The sequence below is a fragment of the Gadus morhua genome, chromosome 16, assembly GCF_902167405.1.
Source record: "Gadus morhua chromosome 16, gadMor3.0, whole genome shotgun sequence".
In the NCBI taxonomy this organism is placed as follows: domain Eukaryota; kingdom Metazoa; phylum Chordata; class Actinopteri; order Gadiformes; family Gadidae; genus Gadus; species Gadus morhua.
In genome coordinates this window covers 26759927-26780422 of record NC_044063.1, presented here as the reverse complement: position 1 = coordinate 26780422, position 20496 = coordinate 26759927, and the positions used below count along the sequence as shown (strand labels likewise).

General features: G+C 43.7%; 1 protein-coding gene across 6 annotated transcripts; it reads left to right on the top strand.

Moving 5' to 3' along the window:
- The first annotated feature begins 1008 nt into the window (after positions 1–1008).
- Positions 1009–17365, top strand: LOC115560927 (uncharacterized). Of its 6 annotated transcripts, none has more exons than XR_003979859.1 (9): positions 1009–1338; positions 2112–2244; positions 5789–6036; positions 6212–6278; positions 7344–7627; positions 7810–7873; positions 16319–16409; positions 16642–16766; positions 16887–17365. XR_003979859.1 is itself a non-coding variant. In XM_030380606.1 (9 exons), the coding sequence occupies exons 4-8, from the start codon at positions 5875–5877 to the stop codon at positions 16734–16736; spliced, it is 672 nt and encodes a 223-aa protein (XP_030236466.1). In that variant the 5' UTR covers positions 1009–1338; positions 1544–1646; positions 2112–2244; positions 5789–5874; the 3' UTR covers positions 16737–16766; positions 16887–17365. The 6 variants fall into 6 exon arrangements, 5 of the variants coding, with proteins under 5 accessions (XP_030236466.1, XP_030236464.1, XP_030236463.1 ...); XM_030380606.1 differs by lacking the exon at positions 16319–16409 and adding an exon at positions 1544–1646; XM_030380604.1 differs by lacking the exon at positions 16319–16409 and having other exon boundaries at positions 6215–6278.
- The last annotated feature ends 3131 nt before the right edge of the window (positions 17366–20496 follow it).

The following is a 20496-nucleotide window of genomic DNA, read 5'->3' as shown; positions in this document are numbered from 1 at the left end:
CCGCTTTTTTCCATGGGGAGGATAAAAGCATCGAAAGAGGTGACACCGATGTACGCATATCGGGCATCAAGTGTGAATAAGTGTGAATGACCCTCACAGTCGAACGATACACAAATGAGGAGAAAAGACGGGTACAAATTTCAGGGTTCATTAATTAATAGACAACAAATTAAGTTGGAAACCTCACATAAATTAGGCTATATTAAAGCCAAAATATATCGACATCAATAGCAATACTGAATAAAACAAAAAATCAAACCTCTACGTTGTAGTGCTCCTTCATACTTACTTACATTACCTACTGTGTGGAGATATGGGGAACACATACAAAACGTATACACATTCAATCTTCATCCTGAAAAAAAGAGCAATACGAATTATACAGAAAACCAACAAATCCATTATTTATTAGGCCTAAATTAAGAACCAAAAAAAAATCAAGATTTGCTTTATTATAAAACTATTCAAATAATGTTCAAAGCAAATAATCCCCAATTGCCTCATAGCATACAGGAGTTGTTCCAATTTAATCGTAAATTAAGATTAGGAGGAACCTGTTTATTCAACAAACCACCAATAAGAACAATTGCAAAACTTCAATGTATTACAACAAATGTTTTATTACATCCTATTTACCACTACATCAAAACAAAAAAAAACCTCGTTTAAACTTGTTTTAACTTACGAACAATGGACACTGCTTGATTCAAACTGAATATTTATTTTCTATGAATAATGAAATTAAAAAATTAGAGGGGGTAGGACCAGAAAAGTTGTCAACTTTTTCCTCTCCCTTTTGAACATGAACTGTATTATTTTTGTTGTGTATTGCTTCGGATCCTGAGGATCCCATTCGTTTGTTTCTATTTATTTTATTGCTCGTTATTTTGTTTGTATATACATAAAAAAAAGGGGGGAAAAATACAGGAAAAGATTACCTCCCCCCTCTCTGCTTTGCCCGCCCAGAGAATGTGTCCCGACCGCCCATTATAAAATGAGCTACGACCATACGAGCGCCGCATTGTTTTTTCCTGGAGAGGAAAAATGCCTTGCAAACGAGCGAAGCATGGCAGTTGCTCAGTGTTTGGATGTACAAATGAACACAAAAGTCTATTTTTAGTTCCTTCATCCGAGCCTCTGAAGAACCAGTGGGTTAATTATAGTTTCTCTGGAAATGTGCCGACACAACTTCCCAAAGTGTTATATGTCTGCGCCAGACATTTCACCGACAACTGTTTCCTTAACTTGGGCCAATACAGAGCTGGACTTGCTGAACGTCTGAAAATTAAATCTGGTTCAGTACCAACTCTCCTTTGCTCAGCTACAAACCTTGGACAAGTAAGTAACTAATGCTATATCATTGTGTTGCTTTACTGTAGGCTATATGGTTACCTAGCTTGTTACCCGTCAACTGTGGCTGTAGCATTAGCTCTACAGCTAACAGCCCAGTTACTGACGCTAATGTAAAGGTAGATGGCATCAGGTATGTGTGTGAATAATAGACGTACTGTAACGCGAGTGTTGTACACTTCTTTGTTATTAGGATAACCGTTCTGCTCTTGGTGTTCGGTTAGAGGGTGCAACTCTGCAAACCAGGGTGATCCGATGAGAATTGGCACAATTCGAAGCGTTTTACAGCAAAGCGGGTACAGGCGTACAGGCACTAATCTCTACTGCTTGGACACCAAGGGAATGTCTCGAATCGTTAAGACTGTCTGGTCACCCTACTACAAACGAGTTCAACTGTCCTTTACAAGCTACGTGACCGCAGTTTTTCAAGCGTTTTACTGAATAGATAATTATGGCCTGATAACTCTTCCCCACTCATGTTTTCCCATTCACACCACATTCAAATCAATGGGTTATTAGCAGATTTCTGCAGAAGTTGATGTAATTATAATGAGATGAACTGAGATGATGAGGTGAACTTTTAAGATGTGTTGAAGATAAAATATGTAATATCATTTGATATCATGGATCTAATAAGATCCATGATAGAATTAAGGCTAATGTTATTCACAATCATCATGCTTATCTTCTTAAAACTTGCACCTAGCATATATACAAAGTAATAAATTGAGTACTAATTTGACCTTGTGGTCTCTACACAGGCCAGCACATCAAGCACTTGCATTCAGCTGCTTCTCTCAAGGAATGTTGCCTGCCAGACAGACCACCTCGAAACACATACTGTAGGCACACAGCTATCCTTAAAGACTTTGCTGCCCCACTTTAGAAGTAAAGGTATGTACTTTTCCACCTTGAATACCTTTTTACTTAAGATGAAGTAGATTCTAGGAACCATAGATTATAGGCTGATGCTAGATTCTACCTGCACTAAAACGCCTGGTCCTCTTTGGAAAAGCATCATGACCAGCTAAAACATGAGGCAAACTTGGGAGTTGCATTTCAAAGATGGATTCAGTCAAGAGCCCAGAAGGGTTTCAAGGCTGGTCCACATGAGCTGGTTTATCATTCTCAAACACTAATCAATTCAAAATGTATGAATTGATGCCGGCTCTCCCGTCTATCCTGCTCTCCAACGTCCGCTCCCTGGAGAATAAACTGGACTACATCCGACTACAGCGGACTACTCAACGGGGGACTAGGGACTGCTGTGTCTGTGTTTTTACAGAGACATGGCTCAACGATCGAGTCCCGGATGCGGCCATTCAGCTAGACGGACTAACCTCGCATCGAGCCGACAGGGACTCATCACTGTGCGGCAAGACCCGAGGTGGCGGACTGTGTGTTTACATCAACACTGACTGGTGCAACAACTCTGCCCTAGTCTCAAAGTACTGTTCATCGCTGGTGGAATATGCGGTTGTGGGATGTAGACCCTTTTATTTGCCACGAGAGTTCTCCTCCCTGCATGTGGTAGCTGTTTACATTCCCCCCAGTGCAAATGCTAAGGATGCGCTGGCCGCACTTTACGGAGCCATTAGCGAAACACTCACCCAGAAGGACTGCTCATTGTCGCTGGAGATTTCAACCATGCAAATCTCAAAACTGTGCTTCCTAAATTTCATCAACATGTGGATTTTGCGACGAGAGGGGCGAGCATGCTGGACCTTGTTTACACCAACGTAATTGGTGCGTACCGGGCTGAGCCCCGCCCCCACCTCGGATACTCGGATCACATCTCCGTCAAGCTGATCCCAGCATACAGACCGCTCGTCAGACGCTCCAGACCAGCCAAGAAACAGGTGAAAACCTGGCCAGCAGGAGCCATCTCTGCCCTCCAGGACTGTTTTGAGTGCACCGACTGGCATATGTTTAGGGAAGCAGCAACCACCGACGGCTTCATTGACCTGGAGGAGTACACAGCATCAGTGACTGGTTACATCAGTAAGTGCACTGATGACGTCACTGTCACCAAGTCCATCACCACACGCTCCAATCAGAAGCCATGGATGACTGCAGAGGTACGTGCACTGCTGAGAGCCCGAGACATAGCCTTCAGAGCAGGTGATAAGGAGGCTCTGAGCATAGCGAGGGCAATACTGGCCCGGGCTATCAGGGACGCTAAGCGTGCACATGCTCAGAAAATCCACGGCCACTTCAGAGACAGTGGAGACACACGGCAGCTATGGCAGGGCATCCAAGCCATCACCAACTACAGGACATCTACACCACCCTGTGACAGCGATGCCTCATTGACTGATGCGCTGAACGTGTTCTACGCCCGGTTTGAAGCAAAAAATGATGTGGTGGCGGAGAAGAACATTCCCTCTCCCGACGAACAGGTGCTACGTCTGACCACGGCTGAGGTGAAAAAGTCACTGCGCAGAGTGAATCCGCGTAAGGCTGCTGGCCCAGACAACATTCCCGGGAGTGTGCTCAAAGGATGTGCAGACCAGCTGGCAGATGTTCTCACGGACATCTTCAGCATCTCCCTGAGCAGTGCCAACGTCCCATCGTGCTTCAAAACTACCACCATTGTCCCTGTGCCGAAGAAGTCACCTGTGTCCTGCCTCAACGACTACCGCCCCATAGCACTCACTTCTACCATCATGAAGTGCTTTGAGAGGCTGATCCTGAGGCACATAAAGAGCCTCCTGCCTCCCACCCTAGACCCCCTGCAGTTTGCGTATCGAGCAAACCGCTCTACCGATGACGCCATCTCATCCACCCTTCACCTAGCACTCACCCACCTGGAAAAAAAGGACACATATGTTAGAATGCTGTTCATAGACTTCAGTTCAGCATTCAACACAATCGTCCCCCAGCACCTGATCACGAAGCTGGGCTTGCTGGGCCTGAACATCTCCCTCTGCAACTGGATCTTGGACTTTCTGACGGGGAGACCCCAGACAGTCCGGATCGGGAAAAACACCTCCAACACCACCACTCTGAGCACAGGGGCCCCTCAAGGCTGTGTGCTCAGTCCACTGCTGTTCACACTACTGACGCACGACTGCACGGCGCTACACGGCTCGAATCACATCATCAAGTTCGCCGACGATATGACCGTGGTGGGTCTGATAGAAAAGAAAGAAGAGTCAGCTTACAGAGAGGAGGTGAAACAACTGCTAACCTGGTGCAAAGTCAACAACCTGTCCCTGAACGTAGACAAAACCAAAGAGGTTGTTGTTGACTTCAGAAGAGCACAGAGGGACCACGAGCCGCTGGACGTTGATGGCTCCCCGGTGGAGATCGTGAAGAACACCAAATTCCTTGGTGTCCACCTGGCCGAGAGCTTAACCTGGTCCCTCAACACCGGCTCCACGGTTAAGAAAGCCCAGCAGCGCCTCCACTTCCTGAGAAGGCTGAAGAGAGCCCACCTCCCACCCCCCATTCTCACCACTTTTTACAGAGGGACCATAGAGAGCATCCTGGGTAGCTGCATCACAGCCTGGTTCGGAAACTGCAACAAACTGGACCGCAAGAACCTGCAGCGAGTAGTGAGGACAGCTGAGAAGATCATCGGCGTCTCTCTCCCCTCCATGTCAGACATTTACACCACTCGCTGCATCCGCAAGGCAACCAGCATTGTGGATGACCCCTCCCACCCCTCACACAAATTTTTCTCACCCCTTCCGTCTGGCAGAAGGTACCGGAGCCTCCGGTCCGCCACAACCAGACTACAGTACAGCTTCTTCCCCCAGGCAATCCGACTCCTCAACTCTAAGGGACAGATCTGATCATCTCTGTTGCCCTTGGTTTATGCACTATTGCACTATTGCTTTATATTCATATTTATTATATTCATATTTATATTCCCGCACTACTCAGACACATAGTCATATTTATATTTATATTCCCGCACTACAAATTCCACACAGTCACTTTACTGGTTTGCAGTTATATGTAGCATGTTGTTGTTGTTGTTGTTGTTGTTGTTGATTTTTTGTTATTATTGTCGCTCTATGTTGCACCTTATGTTCTTGGGAAACGCTATTTCATTTCACTGTATACTGTGTATATGGCTGAAATGACAATAAATTATCTTGAATCTTGAATCTTGAATGTTAGCTGATCAGCGAACGGGGAAGGACACGTTGTTGCTTGTTATGGTCAAAATAGAAAAATTGCGCTTCACTCGCATGCAATGTTGTGCTCGGATCATTTTGCGCTGGCGTTCGTTCAGTGTCCTCAAACTGGTCACCCGCCTGAGCTTTGAGTCTAGGGAGCAGGGTGCTGGAGGAGACATCATTTTAAACCCTCTTTGTTAATGTTGCATACAATGAAATAGTTAATTTGATGTGTAATAATGAACACTTCCTCCTTTAATGCAAACACTGTATCAAAACAATTACTTTCCGTCTTTTTTTCTCCACTGCAGAAGACTGTGATGCCTTAGGACACCGTATCACGCAGCTCGGCGCCACCTCAGAGAGTCTGCGTGTAGACAAACCTGGCTCCTCCCATATGTCCTGTCACAGCGAGGAGCTGAGGATTCTGACCGTCCATGGAAAAGGGGAGGGCCCACTGGCAGTGGAGGCCTTGAACTTGCTGTCTGCGGACCACAGCGTGGCCAAGAGCCTGGACCGCAGCGAGCGGTTGGTCTGCCGCAAGGAGCTGAGTGTGCAGGTTGGAAGCCATCTTCTCATTCACCATCCAAGAGAGCTTCCTCTGTTAAAAACCCCTGGACACAACCATAAAAAGCACACACCTTTATGATTCAATGTGTCGTTAGTGGGGATTGATAACTATTCTCTGCAAATGAAAGAATATGTCTTGTGTGTTTTCTTCTTTATGTGGAAAGCAGCAGACCCCAGACACCATTTCAATCAAGGTTGAAGAGGATATTGGTGGAGGCATGCCTGCTGTAGGTTAGTAATACCTATTGCATCTTTACAAGAAAACAACCTGGATCAACTGAGACTGTACTAGATTCAACCTGCGCTAAAAAGCCTGGTCCTCTTTTGAATATCATCATGACCAGAGCCCTGGTAAAACACAAGTCAAACTTTGGAGTTGCATTTCAAAAGAGCCCAGAAGGGTTTCAAGATGGATGCCACATGAGCTGGTTTATCATTCTCTAACATCAATCATTCAAAATTAGAGCTGTCAGTTAAACGCGTTATTAACGGCGTTAACGCAAACCAAATTTAACGGCGTTAAATTTTTTATCGCACGATTAACGCAATTATTTTATATTAAAAAAAAAAACAATTTTTTTTTTTTTTTTGGCTCAAAACAAAGAAGCAGTAGCCTGACTGCTATGTTCAAATGACATTTGTTCAAAGCAGTCGTTTAATTGCACTATAGGTTCTTTTTTTGTATCGTCCTGTTTTGATCAGTGTATATGCCAATGTTGTTATCAATAAAAAATCATTTGCACAAGGCAAGCCGATGCACTTCACCATGTTGATAAGAGAATTAAAATGAGAAGAATTATGGGACAAAAAAATCAAGGGATATTTAGCATAGAAAAATAATTTGTGATTAATCGCGATTAATTAGAGATAACTATGACATTAATGCGATTAATCACGATTAAATATTTTAATCGCTTGACAGCTCTATTCAAAATGTATAAAAGTAAGCTGATCAGCTGACGGGGAAGCACACATTGTTGCTTGTTATGGTCAAAATAGAATAATTGGGTTTGACTCGCATGTAATTTCGTGCTCGGATCATTTTGAGCCTGGTGTTTGTTCAGTGTCCTCAACCTGGTCACCAGCTTGAGCTTTGAGTATAGGGAGGTGGGGGCTGATGGAGACATCCCTCTCAAACTGTGAATCTGTGTCTGCAGTTCACATTTTAAACCCTCCGTGTCAATGTTGCATACATTTAAATAGTTAATTTGACATGTACTAATACACACTTCCTCCTTTAATGCAAATAGTGTATCAAAACAATTACTTTCTGTCTTTTTTTTTCTCCCTCTGCAGAAGACTGCGATGACTTTGGAGATCGCAGCATGCATTGCGGCGCAATCTCAGAGAGTCTGCGTGTGGACGCCCCTGGCTCCTCCCATATGTCCTGTCACAACGGGGAGCTGAGGATCCTGAGCGTCTATGGTAAAGGGGAGGGCCCACTGGCGGTGGACGGCCATAACACCCTCTTCACTGCATCAGAAGTGGAGGCCCTGAACTCGCTGTCTGCGGACCACAGCGTGGCCACGAGCCTGGACCGCGGCGATCGGTTGGTCCGCCACGAGGAGCCGAGTGTGCAGGTTGGAAATCATCATCTCAATCAGCATCCAAAAGAGATACTTCCTCTGTTATAACTCTAGCACACACCCACAGAAAGCACACACCTTTATGATTAAATGTGTCGTTAGTGGGGATTTAAAACTATTCGGTGCAAATTAAAGAAAATGTATTTTGTGTGTTTCCTTCTTTATGTGGAAAGCAGCAGACCCCAGACATCATTTCCATCAAGGTTGAAGAGGATATTGGTAGAGGCATGTCCGCTGTAGGTTAGTAATACCTATTGCACCTTTACAAGAAAACAACATTGATCAAATGAGACTGTACTCGATACTACCTGGCTAAAAGCCTGGTCCTTTTTTGAAAAGCATCATGACCAGCGCCTTTCTAAAACACGAGGACTATTTATATCGTTTATAGTAGAATGATTAACATCTTCTTCATGGCAGACGGCTATCAGGAATGCTTAGATCAGCTCTGATTCCCAATATAACTACAGTATTGGTAAAACACTAGGGATGCACCGATTGTGAAATTCTGGGCCAATACCGATGTTTAAAATAATAATTTGGCCGATACCGATGTTTTTTTTTTGTTTTTATTTATTCCCCCTTTTGTGCCAGGGAAACGAACCCTAACCCCCAACACACCCACGCAGACACGCACCTCGTATACACGCACAAACAATGACACGGGTAGAGGCTTTTATGATTTGTAAGACAATCAATCTGTTTATTTCAACAACTGCGCCATCAACATTCAACATCAAAATTATTTCAACGTGGGCTTAGGCAGATGGGCCTACATGCGCCGAATTCACACGGTATGTCTTTTTACAATTTATTTGTTACCTGCATTCGTAGTGTTGATCAGCTGAGAAATAGTCAGCCAAAGACGTTGACGTCGCTTAGCAAACGAGGACGCTTGCGGAGTGATACGATAGGAAAAAAAAGGAAAATGTGGGCCGTGGGGGAGTATTTGGAGAAAGAACAGCGATATTCAGTTTGTAAGACATGTTCCTGTGACCTTTCAGGAGGAGGAAGCATTAAACATGTAAACATCGGCCACTGCCATCGGCTCTGGGGGGGGTTGTTGTTGCATTGTCCTGCGTACTACGGTGACGGTTTCGGGCCGCCCTGGCGATTGCTCCCGCGCCCCCTACCTCTATTGTTTCGTTTCGTATTATTTAATTGACTAATTAAGGCCCAACGCATTTGTCGCCCTAGGCGGTCGCCTAGCTCGCCTATGCCGAGCGCCGGCTAAGATGCAAGCGTTACTGTACGTTCACACCAAAAGCTATAAAAGATGAGACATCGCCGAATAGCTCAAAATGCAACGCTGTCCAAAATATTTACGGCTCATATCGCTCTTGCGATTTTGCTTTTCCATTTAAAGGAGCCGCGCTTTTTGCCTGCACGCTCGTAGTTGAGGCAAGTGCTGCTGCTGTTGCCGAGCCACAAAAACACAAGATAGTCATAAGAATAATTACCATAAATACATGAAACACTGAATAACTAATTAATGGAGTGATGCTTATTTGCTAGATTATAGCTTAGTTGATCGCTATCGTCTGTCTGTCTGTCGTTTATTATGGAAAAAATCCGCTCAACGGGAGCATTTGTGCCAGGCAGACACGGCAAACTGACCAATTAGAAATAGATTTTTGTGCGGTATCTCCCTGCTTCTGAAATGCGCACACATCTCCACCCACCGCTCGTCCGCTGGTTTCCATCAGCATTCCACTGTGCGACCATCCCTGTTGCGTAATGCGGATTGTGTATGCCCTCATACATTGAAGTCATATGCTGGATGCTTTATTCTTTCTGTGTTTTTTAGTTAATGATCGGGCTATAATAAAACCATGTTGGCTATGCAATCGTGAACAAATACGATGCCCTGCAATAGCCGCAATTATTTTCTCATGCACCATGATGAAGGGACAAATGTGTTGTAGGAACTAGGAACTAAAGTTCTCGAGTATGTTTACTGGGACCCACGCCGGCGAGCGACATCTACATTCCGATTGGCTGGCGGTCATTTACAGCCGAAACGCTACTAGGTCATTTGCATAGAGTTGAGCTGTTTTCAACTCTCATTTACAGCTTTAAAGCTATCGCTCAAGCGTTATATCGCTCCAATCGCTTTATCGCTCATGTCTAATAGAAAGTGAATGGGCGTTTATCGCTCAAAACGCTTTATAGCTTTTGGTGTGAACCCACAGTTACAGCTTTTGGTGTGAACGCAGAGTTAAAAAGCGGTCGTTGACGGTCTGACTGATCCATATAGCCCAGCGATCCCAAAGACGACAGCGATCCCACGAAGGCTTAGCTCTTTTATTTACCAAATAATGTGCCCACATAAGCTACATTTTTCTCAAGCGTTTCTGAAGTTCCAGCAATGCGGAGCTTTTTGCTGCACATGCTCAAGGGCAATGGAGTGCTTTGACATGGGGCAACGGGACGCTTTGATTGAACCTCTATTGTTGAAATTTTTGCTTTAAGTTTCCTTTCATCATGATTGAAAACGCTTTCCAGCTTTTTATTCGCATTCTGTTTTTAATAATTGTCTGTTTGATTAACTTATTTTTAGGACACTTCGGACAGCACAATATTTGAGAGCTTGATCATGGGAAGATACAGGCAGAGAAGTTACCAATCATACATTCAAAGAGATGATGGGTGAACATTAGGGATGGGTCAGAATTTTCGATTATTCATTCCCGAGGGTCAAAATCGATTTTTAACATTTGGACCGTTAACATTTTTTCCCATTCCAATATAAAGATTTTCACAAGCCATAACTTTGTTTCCCTGGTAACGCCTGAGGGTTTGACTAATACCTGGAACAATCATTACCATCCCGTAAGGTTCTTATGCAACGGAAACGTTGTTCACTCCTCCAGTAAATAGGACGGACCTTAGCTACGACTTGGCAATGGGAGGTATTCTAGTCCGCTCAGCTATGAGCAGGAGAGCTAACGTTATGCATTGTACATATTTATAATTCAAAATTCGTCACAGCCTTTATACAACAGATACTCTAGGGCAGTGAACCCCAATTAGCGGCCCGCGAGAGCCAAATGTACGGCCCGCGCAGACCCACATGTCACATGTGGGTCTGCGCGGGCCGTACATTTTTTTTATTTGCGCGGTCTGCTATATTTTCCCCTCAGCCCACACCATCCACTTGACTGTTGACGTTACTGCGTGCGTACGTAATGACGTGCTTCGTGCGTTTTCAACTTCACTAGCGTCACACGCCAGAGAGTAGCCGCGCATGCTGTCACTTTCCCGCTATCCGTCTGTCATCCCAGGGAATTACAACTTTGTCAAAAATCAACGGATTGAAAATTGATGAAAGAAACATGTCATTTGCCAAGAAAAGGAAGGTCAACCAGGAGAACCGCCAGTTTAAAACTGAATGGACCGATAAGTATTGCTTTTCTTTACCGGACCATGCCAACGCATGGTTTCCCAGAAACATCTGAGCAACGCAAACAAAAGATTGCAAGCATGTTGACATCATACAAGCGGTCAGTTTTAACCATATGCAAAACGGCATCGGCACAAGAGAGCGCAAAAGCTGCTTCATTGCATGTTTCCTGGACGCTTGATAAAGCTAAGAAGCCCTTTGCTGATGCAGAGTTCATTAAACAATGTGCAATTCACATGGCTGGTGAAATCTTACATCAAGAGGAAAAAATCTAAACAAAAGTTGTGGAGCTATGAAAGCAGGTGCTGAGGAAATGTCAGCTGAACACAAAGATCTGTTGCTGCACAACGATGTTCGCTGGCTGAGTAAAGGCCGTGTGTTGGAGAGGGTGTGCGACCTGCGTGATGAACTTGTGTCATTTTTATCCAGCCTGCAGAGCCCAAAAGCCCGCGAATTTCTGGCGGGCTGACGCCAAGGTGTTGGCAGATGTTAATTTTTTGTGTGACATCATGTCTCATCTGAATCACCTTAACCTGCAGCTACAAGGCAAGAACCACACTGTTGCTGACATGTACGAAGCGATTGAAGCCCTCCAGTCGAAGCTGGATGCTATTTAAACCTAATTGATCGAGCCCTCCTGCATTATCGCTAAAACATTAATTATAATTAAACCTAAATTTGCACATAAAAATGGCGAATTAGAAAAATGAAACGACATTTCGGCCCTTGGCATGGCATGTTTGACCAAATTTGGCCCTCTGGAAAAACTAATTGGGGAACCCTGCTCTAGGGTCTATAGCATATAACCGCGTTGTCTGATTACAGTTTAAATCATTTTACACAATTTACCAGCGCTCGTTTTGAAGACTGAATCACCGCGCCATCAGTTTCAATGGGATTCGGGACGGTCTATACTTTCAACATGAAGTGTACATATTTATAATTTGAAATTCGTCCCAGCCTTTATACCAAAGATACTATAGGGCCTATAGCAATAAACAGCGTTTTCAGATTACAGTTTAATGCATTTTTCACAACAGACAATTTGACTGGAACTTTAAGATATTAAGGGATTTCTTGCCGATGGTCCATGGCTGCCTTTGTGAATGTCAACACGCATCGAATAATCGATTATTCGTTCATACCACCCACTGATAATAAGAAAAATTTGAGTTATTCACATCGCTAGTGTACATGACTCTTATAGGAAACTTTTACATTGTGGCTAAACACAAAGGTCAGGGGGAGTTTAGCATTGGCCAGAGGAGAGACCAGGTTCAATTGCAATACACTATGGGTGAAGTGGACTTGGCTGCAAGATAGTTAAAGGAATCTATACGCAACATAGTTAAAGGAATCTATTTACACAACAAAGAAGTCAGTTGATAGGCCTCAGTATCAGACTTGGTGGCTACAGTTGCATTGCAAATGCAAACAGACTTGTAACCTTTCAATAAGAGGGCGGGAAGTATCTCTAGGTTCAAGGAGAATGAAGAGACATTGCTTTCAATTGACTAATTATATAAACATTTATAATGATTAGGCTTATTACAAATTGCCTGCAAAGTTCACTTGTGGAGCAGACTGCAGTATATTGACTTATTGCTGTCTTTCTAAGGCCATTATTTTCTAGTTCATACCTTGGATTGTATCACAATAGGCAATAATGGTTGAAGATTATCCACTAAAAAGGTCCCTGGTTAAATGTATTGATCGCGGAGATGTTTGAGTCAGTTTATGGTCCTCCCTCTAGAATGCATTATTATTCTAATCAGATTCCTATTGTTCACCCTTCACTCCTTGTTTGTCTTAAGAAAGTTAAGCAAAAAGAAGATTCATTTATCATGTTAAGTTCACTTAAAGGAGCCATATTATGGTGTTTCCCAACAAGTAAACATACTATATGAGTTCCAGAAAAAATGTTTTTGAAGATGTTTGCTGGAAATCGCTTTTAGGAAAAAGGAAATCTCGCCTACCGCTATTGCCCTCTGTCTCAATCCCTTCAGAATGCGCAGTTTCTGGTGTCTGTAGCTTTTAAATGCAAATAAGCAGCTGCCCATTGACCAATGAGCTGTCCGAGTGAACCACAGCATGGAGGAGAAGTATTTGTTGCCATTTGCGGACCCTTTAATAGGTCCATGTTGCGGACTCCTGGAGCTCTATATCTATATAATATAATAATATAATATAATATAGGTATTTATATAATATCATTCATGGCCAAAAGCTATGTGTGCCTCGGAAGATATTATGAATCATAAGGGCTGCGTCTGACGTCTCTGGTAGGGGAGAGCCGGGTCGATTGAAACAGCGATTTACTCGAAAACCACGCAAGGCTTTCACGTCAAAATTCGTCACTACGTTCAGCACGCACGACTGACCAACCCCGGGAAATGTCGTGTAATGACGTCACACCGTTCAAATGTTATCCTGCAAACCTGTTTTCGAGAGCTGTAAGTAAAATCCTTCCTGCGGTAGTTTTTTTTGTAAAAAGTAGTTGTATTTTTTGTTTCATGCCATAATATTACTATACAACAGATGAATTAGTACTTAAACCTGTGATAAAGTGTGCAATGTCAGAGTTTTGTAGTTTAGAGGTAAAAAAGGTTTAAGTGTCAGTACTCGTTGTCGGGACGATTGAAACACTTGTTTCAATCCTTACCCTAGTCACTAGGGTAAGGAAGCCCCGAGTGTGGAGGTCTTGTGGACCATCCAGGGCAGTGGGATCTCGGTGTGAGGACGAAATGGTTCACCTTGTCTCACTAGGGGGAGAAGAGAATAGCCCTGAGTTTGGGGTCTTTATTTCATGCAAGTATTATGTCTTGTCGTAAACAATGGCAGAAGTACTGAGAAAAGCATAAAAGCGAAATTTCACGGAGGTTGAAGTGGAGACACTTGTGGGTGAGATGGAGGCCCGAAAAGTAGTTTTGTTCGGCGGTCACAGGATTGGGATCACCAACAACAAAAAGCAGAGTGAGTGGCAACATGTTACTGCAGCAGTGAACTCTGTCAGTAGCAAGGATAGATAGATAGATCCTTTAATAATCCTTTACAGGAAATTACAGTGTCACAACAGCGTGGACAGACATAACAAACACACATTCCCTCATATGCTAAAATACTTAAATACTACAATAAATACAATAATAAATACTAAATACTATAAGGTGCAAAGTTAATTTTGTGCATTGTAAAACCGTATGGCAGCTGGTATACAGGACTTCCTGTACCGCTCCGTTTTGCATATTGGTGCAATTAGTCTCTGGCTGAAGGTGCTGTTCTTGATCACCTTCAGGGCGTGGAGTGGGTGAGTGGGGTTAGACATTATTGAGGCCAGTTTGTTGAGGATTCTGGCCTCTGCCACCTGCTGGACCTTTAGCTGCTCAGCCCCGACCACTGAGCTGCCCTTCCTGATCAGCTTGTCCAGTCTCTTTTTGTCCGCTGTGCAGGCGCCTTCTCCCCAACATGCCACAGCGAAAAACAGAGCACTGGCCACCACTGTGTGGTAGACAGTGCACAGTAGGGGTTGGCAGATGTTAAATGACCTTAGTCTCCTCAAGAAAAAGAGTCGACTTTGTCCCTTCTTGTACACCGCTTCCATATGACTTTTCCAGTCCAGCTCACTGTCGAGCTGCACACCAAGGTACCTGTGGTTGGCGACCATCTCCACCATAGTGCCCCCGATGCTGATTGGTGTTGGTTGAGTCCTCCTCCTTCCCCTCCTGAAATCCACAACTATCTCCTTTGTCTTTGTGGTGTTGAGATGGAGATTATTGTGTGTACTCCACTCCACAAAATTGTCTATGGTGTCTCTGTACTCCTCCTCATTTCCCCCTTTAATGAGGCCAACAACAGCTGTGTCGTCTGAATATTTTTGCAAGAAGCAGCTTTTAGTGTTGTATTTGTAATCCGCTGTGTAGATGGTGAACAGGAATGGAGCCAGAACAGTTCCTTGTGGAGCCCCTGTGCTGCTGAGGATGGTGCATGAAATATTGTTCTGTAGGCGCACATACTGTGGTCTGAGATAAAGGTAGTCCAAACACCACAGTACCAGTAATGGATCCACCTTCATCATCTCCATCTTCTCCCCTAGCAGACGTGGCTGGATGGTATTAAAGGCAGATGAGAAGTCAAAGAATGTTATCCTTAAAGATGCATCAGGGGTGTCCAGATGTGTGTATGCCCTCTGCAGCATGTAAATGAGGGCATCATCAACACTAATGTTAGGCTGATATGCAAACTGTAAAGGGTCCATTTGCGTAGACACACTAGTGCAGAGGGAGGAGAGGACAAGTCTCTCAAATGTCTTCATGATATGTGAAGTGAGAGCTACTGGTCTGTAATCATTGTGGTTTGTGGGATGGGTCTTCTTTGGGACAGGTACTAGGCAAGATGTTTTCCACAGCCTTGGGACCTTCTGTAGGCGCAAGCTCAGGTTGAACAGGTGTGTAGCGAGCGTCAACTGTGTAGGAGCGCACAGTCCCAGAATTAAAAAAGAAGTGGTCTGACATAAAGTTAAATATTTCTATGTAACCTACCAATAAATCGTTATGGTCCCTAAAGACCCTCTCCCTCCGAATCCTGTCATTTGCATGGTCCGCCAGAAGTGTCATATAGGTGCAGCATTACCACGGCGCTCACCTCTGAATTTATAGGGTTACGGTAATAAGACTGACCGAGAACACCTTGGATAATCAGTTTGTAATCACCCACGTAAAATGTTCTTGAACATAACCCCTTTTTAATGCCTGATTTGTCAGGCATTAATAAAATAAAAATTTAATATAATATAAAAATATTATGTTATTGACACATGTTGGACAGATGCTTTATTCCATGCAGTCGTGCCGTCAGTGGACAGCATGGAGTGACGGGATTAAATGTAGAGAATTTCTATTATAAGGAAATGTTTCTGGAGTTATAACTGAGAAATAACGGTTGACTTAAATTATTCTGATTACATAGATTTAACGCATGATACGGGTTGAAATTAAATTTATGAAGGGCGATGATAAAACATAATCGTTCTTCTCACTCTACAATTCTTCGGTCTGACTTCAGTTCACCACCACAACATCTGTGTCGCCAATTCTCCTTTTCCTCTTAACTATGCATACGCATGGGTCAGAGTTTGCTTAGGGCTGCGCACATTTTCCCGTCAAGTTGGTTTTTTATAGATCACACCCTTGGCGTGGAAAGTCACGTACGCCAATTTCAGCCCCGTTTTGTGCGTACGCAACGGTTATAAATGACCCCTGGCCTTTAACCCCTCCGCGTTTGAGGAAAAGGACTTCGCCAGAGCCTATTCCACAGACCGTCCTCCTCCCCAGGCTTCGGGTGACGTGGTCAGCGCTTCTCCAGGTGACACTTCAGGTAGGAACAGTTCATCAGAAGCAACAGAGGATTAAACAGAGTTCATAATACATAAATAAATAGTCCCATAAGTCCAAGTTCATAAAAAAAGTCCATAGGTTAGTGGACGGCACAGCTGCTAGACCACCAGGCTACAACTCGCACATCAGGGTATTTAACAAGGACCAGGAGGGTGGGTTTATAAACATTTTTTTATTTAAAAGTCTGTTTTTTTAAATGTGTACTTTGGCAGGCATGGATGTACCTGAACGAGCTGCCGGGCCTGACCAAGCTGTCCGGCCTGAGGGAGATGCCCTTGAATTCAGCCCGGACATCGTCCGGACCTAGAAAGATAACAAAGAGAAGAGGGAGAAAGAGGCAAGTGGAGTTACTCTTGCATCTCATATCTTGTCTGGCCTTCCTTTGTATACAGTCATATAGATCTACCACATTTAAAGTAATTCAATTAGCATTAAATGTCTAATTTAATGCTTTCAGGACAACTGCTATACTTACGGATACCCTGGTGAGGGCTGCTTTAGTGGCGGAAAAGCAGGGAACTCTGAAGTAGCGTCGTCACGCCAAGCAGCCTCCCTCCTCTCGGGCTCCCAAGAAGAGGCTGTTCTTGCCCGCTCCTGATGCCGCCCCCCTTGCTGGAGTCAGCCCTGGTGCCACCTCAGCTGCTCCTCCCACCATCCACCGCTGATGGAGTCAGCCCCACCTTAGCCCTAATTTGTCATGTTCCGGATGCAGTAGAGTTCACCACTATTGCTGCCTCTACTTCTCCAACTTATTTAGGCCTATCCAACAAGGACGTCAGCTGCCTCGTGTGATGCAAGCTCTTCAGCGCCTCGATGCCTGGGGAAGAGTGGGTCCAGTGTGTTTTTTGCTACAAGTGGTCGCATGAGGCTTGCACCGACGGGAGTACACACTACCTGTGTCACCTGTGTTACAAAGAATAAAAATATTTAGCCTACTATACTGTCCATGTGTCTTCACTAGTTTGCAGTGGAAATACTGTAAATAGAGGCCTACAGCACAATTCACTTAACATTATAGACTGATTAACTAACTAACTATTAGGCCTGGGTTAGGCTATGAGTGGGAGCTGGGCTATTAAATATTTTGCAGGGTAGGCCTACTTTTCGTCCATCATTGAAACTAAAACAAAATAACTATGGCTACATTAAATTATGACAATAATTTAATTTAGTGGACATGCACTCTTAAAAACTGCGGGGTATAAGCTATAGGCTAGCCTTCTACACCCTTGCTCTTGGTCACGACACATGGCTTGCCGATTTATCCTTTTCTCCAGCCATTACCATCCATCAGCTAGAGTGTCAAAGTTCTGCTTATTATGATTTCAACATAATGTTAATGTAAATGTGCAGACTATTACACAATATTTATCAGATAAAATAAGTTTAGCCACTTACCTGTCCACAGAGACTCCGGATGCTTCTGTGCACCGGGCTGAGCGCATCGAAAATAAATTAACCTTGTGCGGTGCTTGGATACATTTCAGCTGTAACAGGTCTCGTGATATCCTGTTGACCTGGTAGTTTTTGTTTAAAATAAATAAAAAGATGTTCAACTGTGTATCCCTAAACATGACTTAGGACAGGGAAATAAGTAAATTTAATGCAAATTTAGTCGTCCAAACGAAGAAAGGTGAGTTTTAATCAAAATGTGCATCTTTACAATTACGCACGGACCAAAAATATATCTTGACCTATTTATATTATGCGGAATTATGTGAAATTTTTAGCAATGACGAGTACACTAGTATGTTGTCTGGTATGTTGCATAAAAGCAAGAGTAAGGACAATAGTTTCTTTTTAAAATATGCTGTTTCATTCGTCACGCATGTGTGTTTCAAATGTCCTGACTAGGCGGGGCGTTTGAAACAAATGTCAACTAACGTTCAAAGTTAAAAACCAGCTCGATCATCCAACATATGTATCAAATTTCACTTCTAACTAAGAGAACACACCTGTGAGTCGTTGATCACATGTTAAAATTATTTATATACGTAACGTCATCTTTGAAAAAGACATTTAACTGAAAAGTGTTTCAATCGACCCGGCTCTCCCCTACAACCTTCCACAACGAGAAAAGACTCGTAGTGGAGGTTATCTCGGCCATGGTTGAGAAGAATTGGGGGAAAGGAACTTTGGCCATGGCTCTCTGAAGTCCATATTGAACCGCGATATGGAGGAGAAAGGGATTGTACTCCGGGAGCCGGACTGCTGCTGAGCTCCCGCCCCGCCGGAGCTGCTCGTCCGCTGGTCCACAAAATCTGAGCTATGCTCTGATTGGAGGGGGTTGGGGAAGTTTGAGGTAATATTCAAATGTGCCCTTCCTACGTAGGAGGGGGCGCCAAAACTGACTCGTTCGTTAGTTAACTGTAGGCAGGTTTCAGAAATGCATATTTCACTCAAATCACATAGAGACTTTTTTCAAAGTTTGTATGAGTGTGGGAGCACCAGAGACCCAAAACATCAACCCAAATCCCAGGAAAAGTTGTTTTCATAATATGTCCCCTTAAAGTACAGGCTATTTTAGTTGTACTGTCATGAGATAGATGTCATTTATGAAGATTATGCACGTTCCTTCTACTTCAGGTAGATTTAGGTGACAAAGAAGGCCACTTTTAGGTAGGCCTAAATGTCAACTAGCCAGCCTTTTGGTTTCTGCTGTAATTAGTCAGGACTAGCTACAATATTTCATGATTTCGTTTAAATTGGACTTGGATGTTTTCACATGAGGAGCTCTTTTCCAAAACACGCTAAACGCCACATTTAAAAAAATAGTTGTTCATGCTATTTTGCTGCGTACTGAACCTATTCACTGCTCCATCAACATTTAATGCCAAATCGCTATATTTCCTTGTTTCAAATATACTGCAAGATGCAGTTTTTTGACAAAAAACGCATCAAGCGCCAAACCTTTTTTTAGCCTAAATGCAATTTATCCACCTCACGTGTGAGGGCAGTGGGACAACGTCATGGGCGCTGGGATAGTTGCGTGTGAAGCCGAAAGGGTTCACCTTGTCGGACTAGGCCATATCCCATCCTACGCCATATGGTCCCGCTGCCCTGGAGGGTCCACCAGACCTCCAGACTGGGGGCCACTCACTGCTTACCCTAGTCACTAGGGTAAGGAAGCCCCGAGTGTGGAGGTCTTGTGGACCATCCAGGGCAGTGGGATCTCGGTGTGAGGCCGAAATGGTTCACCTTGTCTTACTAGGGGGAGAAGAGAATAGCCCTGAGTTTGGGGTCTTTATTTCATGCACTTGCATTTATTTGATTTATATTCATTTATGGTATGACATGAGTCCCTGTATCAACCCAATACGTTATAACGGCCAATAACGTAATAACTGCCAAAAAAGCACGACTCCTTCGAAGCGTCTGCGTGGTCACGGAGTTGGATACATGCTAAAACGGAAACTAAAAAAACACATACTAAAACGGAAACCTAAAAGTTACATAAACATCCAAATTTACTCTTTGCTCCATTAATGCATCCTGTTGAGGGGGGTATGAGGGTGGAGGGGCATGTGTTGAAAGATGCAATATTAACGCAATATTAGTACATATTAATATATAATAATGCAGTATTAATAATGTGCATTTTACACGTTATGTCACATTGCTCATTTAAATATATTGAGGTGAGTTCCCATTGGTAACCTTTGAAACACACACAGTCGTATGACAAATTAGCATATGAAAACATTATGTCACAGGTCCCCTCAAGAGTCTTCTACCTGACGGGGTCCCCAGCAGTCGGTAAAATGTCAGGTCAGTCTTTTGAGGGTTAGACTCAAGATTTCAGGTGATGGCTGTTATAACAGCTGCACATGGTGTGTGGATCAGTTTCTGCCTTGTATGTAGAACACTCAGAAAGGGTGGTTCCCACCAGGCTACATTTTGTCATGTGTCCCCACATAGTAGAAAATAACAGGTATGTGTTTGTGTGTGTGAGTCCCACTCACACACACCACCATAGACATGTCTCGTTGTTGGGTCCTCTGCCTTTTTCTGAAGTTCAAAGTGTGCCTCATTTTTTGCTTCTTTGTTTAATTGCACATTATCTGGGT

Bases quoted from the DNA above. Each gene is read 5' to 3' on its own strand.
- LOC115560927 (XM_030380603.1), top strand. From the start codon at position 1,045: ATGCCTTGCAAACGAGCGAAGCATGGCAGTTGCTCAGTGTTTGGATGT. The intron at 1,339-2,111 runs GTAAGTAACTAA...GTCTCTACACAG, and splicing joins CAGCTACAAACCTTGGACAA to GCCAGCACATCAAGCACTTG. The intron at 2,245-5,788 runs GTATGTACTTTT...TCTCCACTGCAG, and splicing joins GCCCCACTTTAGAAGTAAAG to AAGACTGTGATGCCTTAGGA.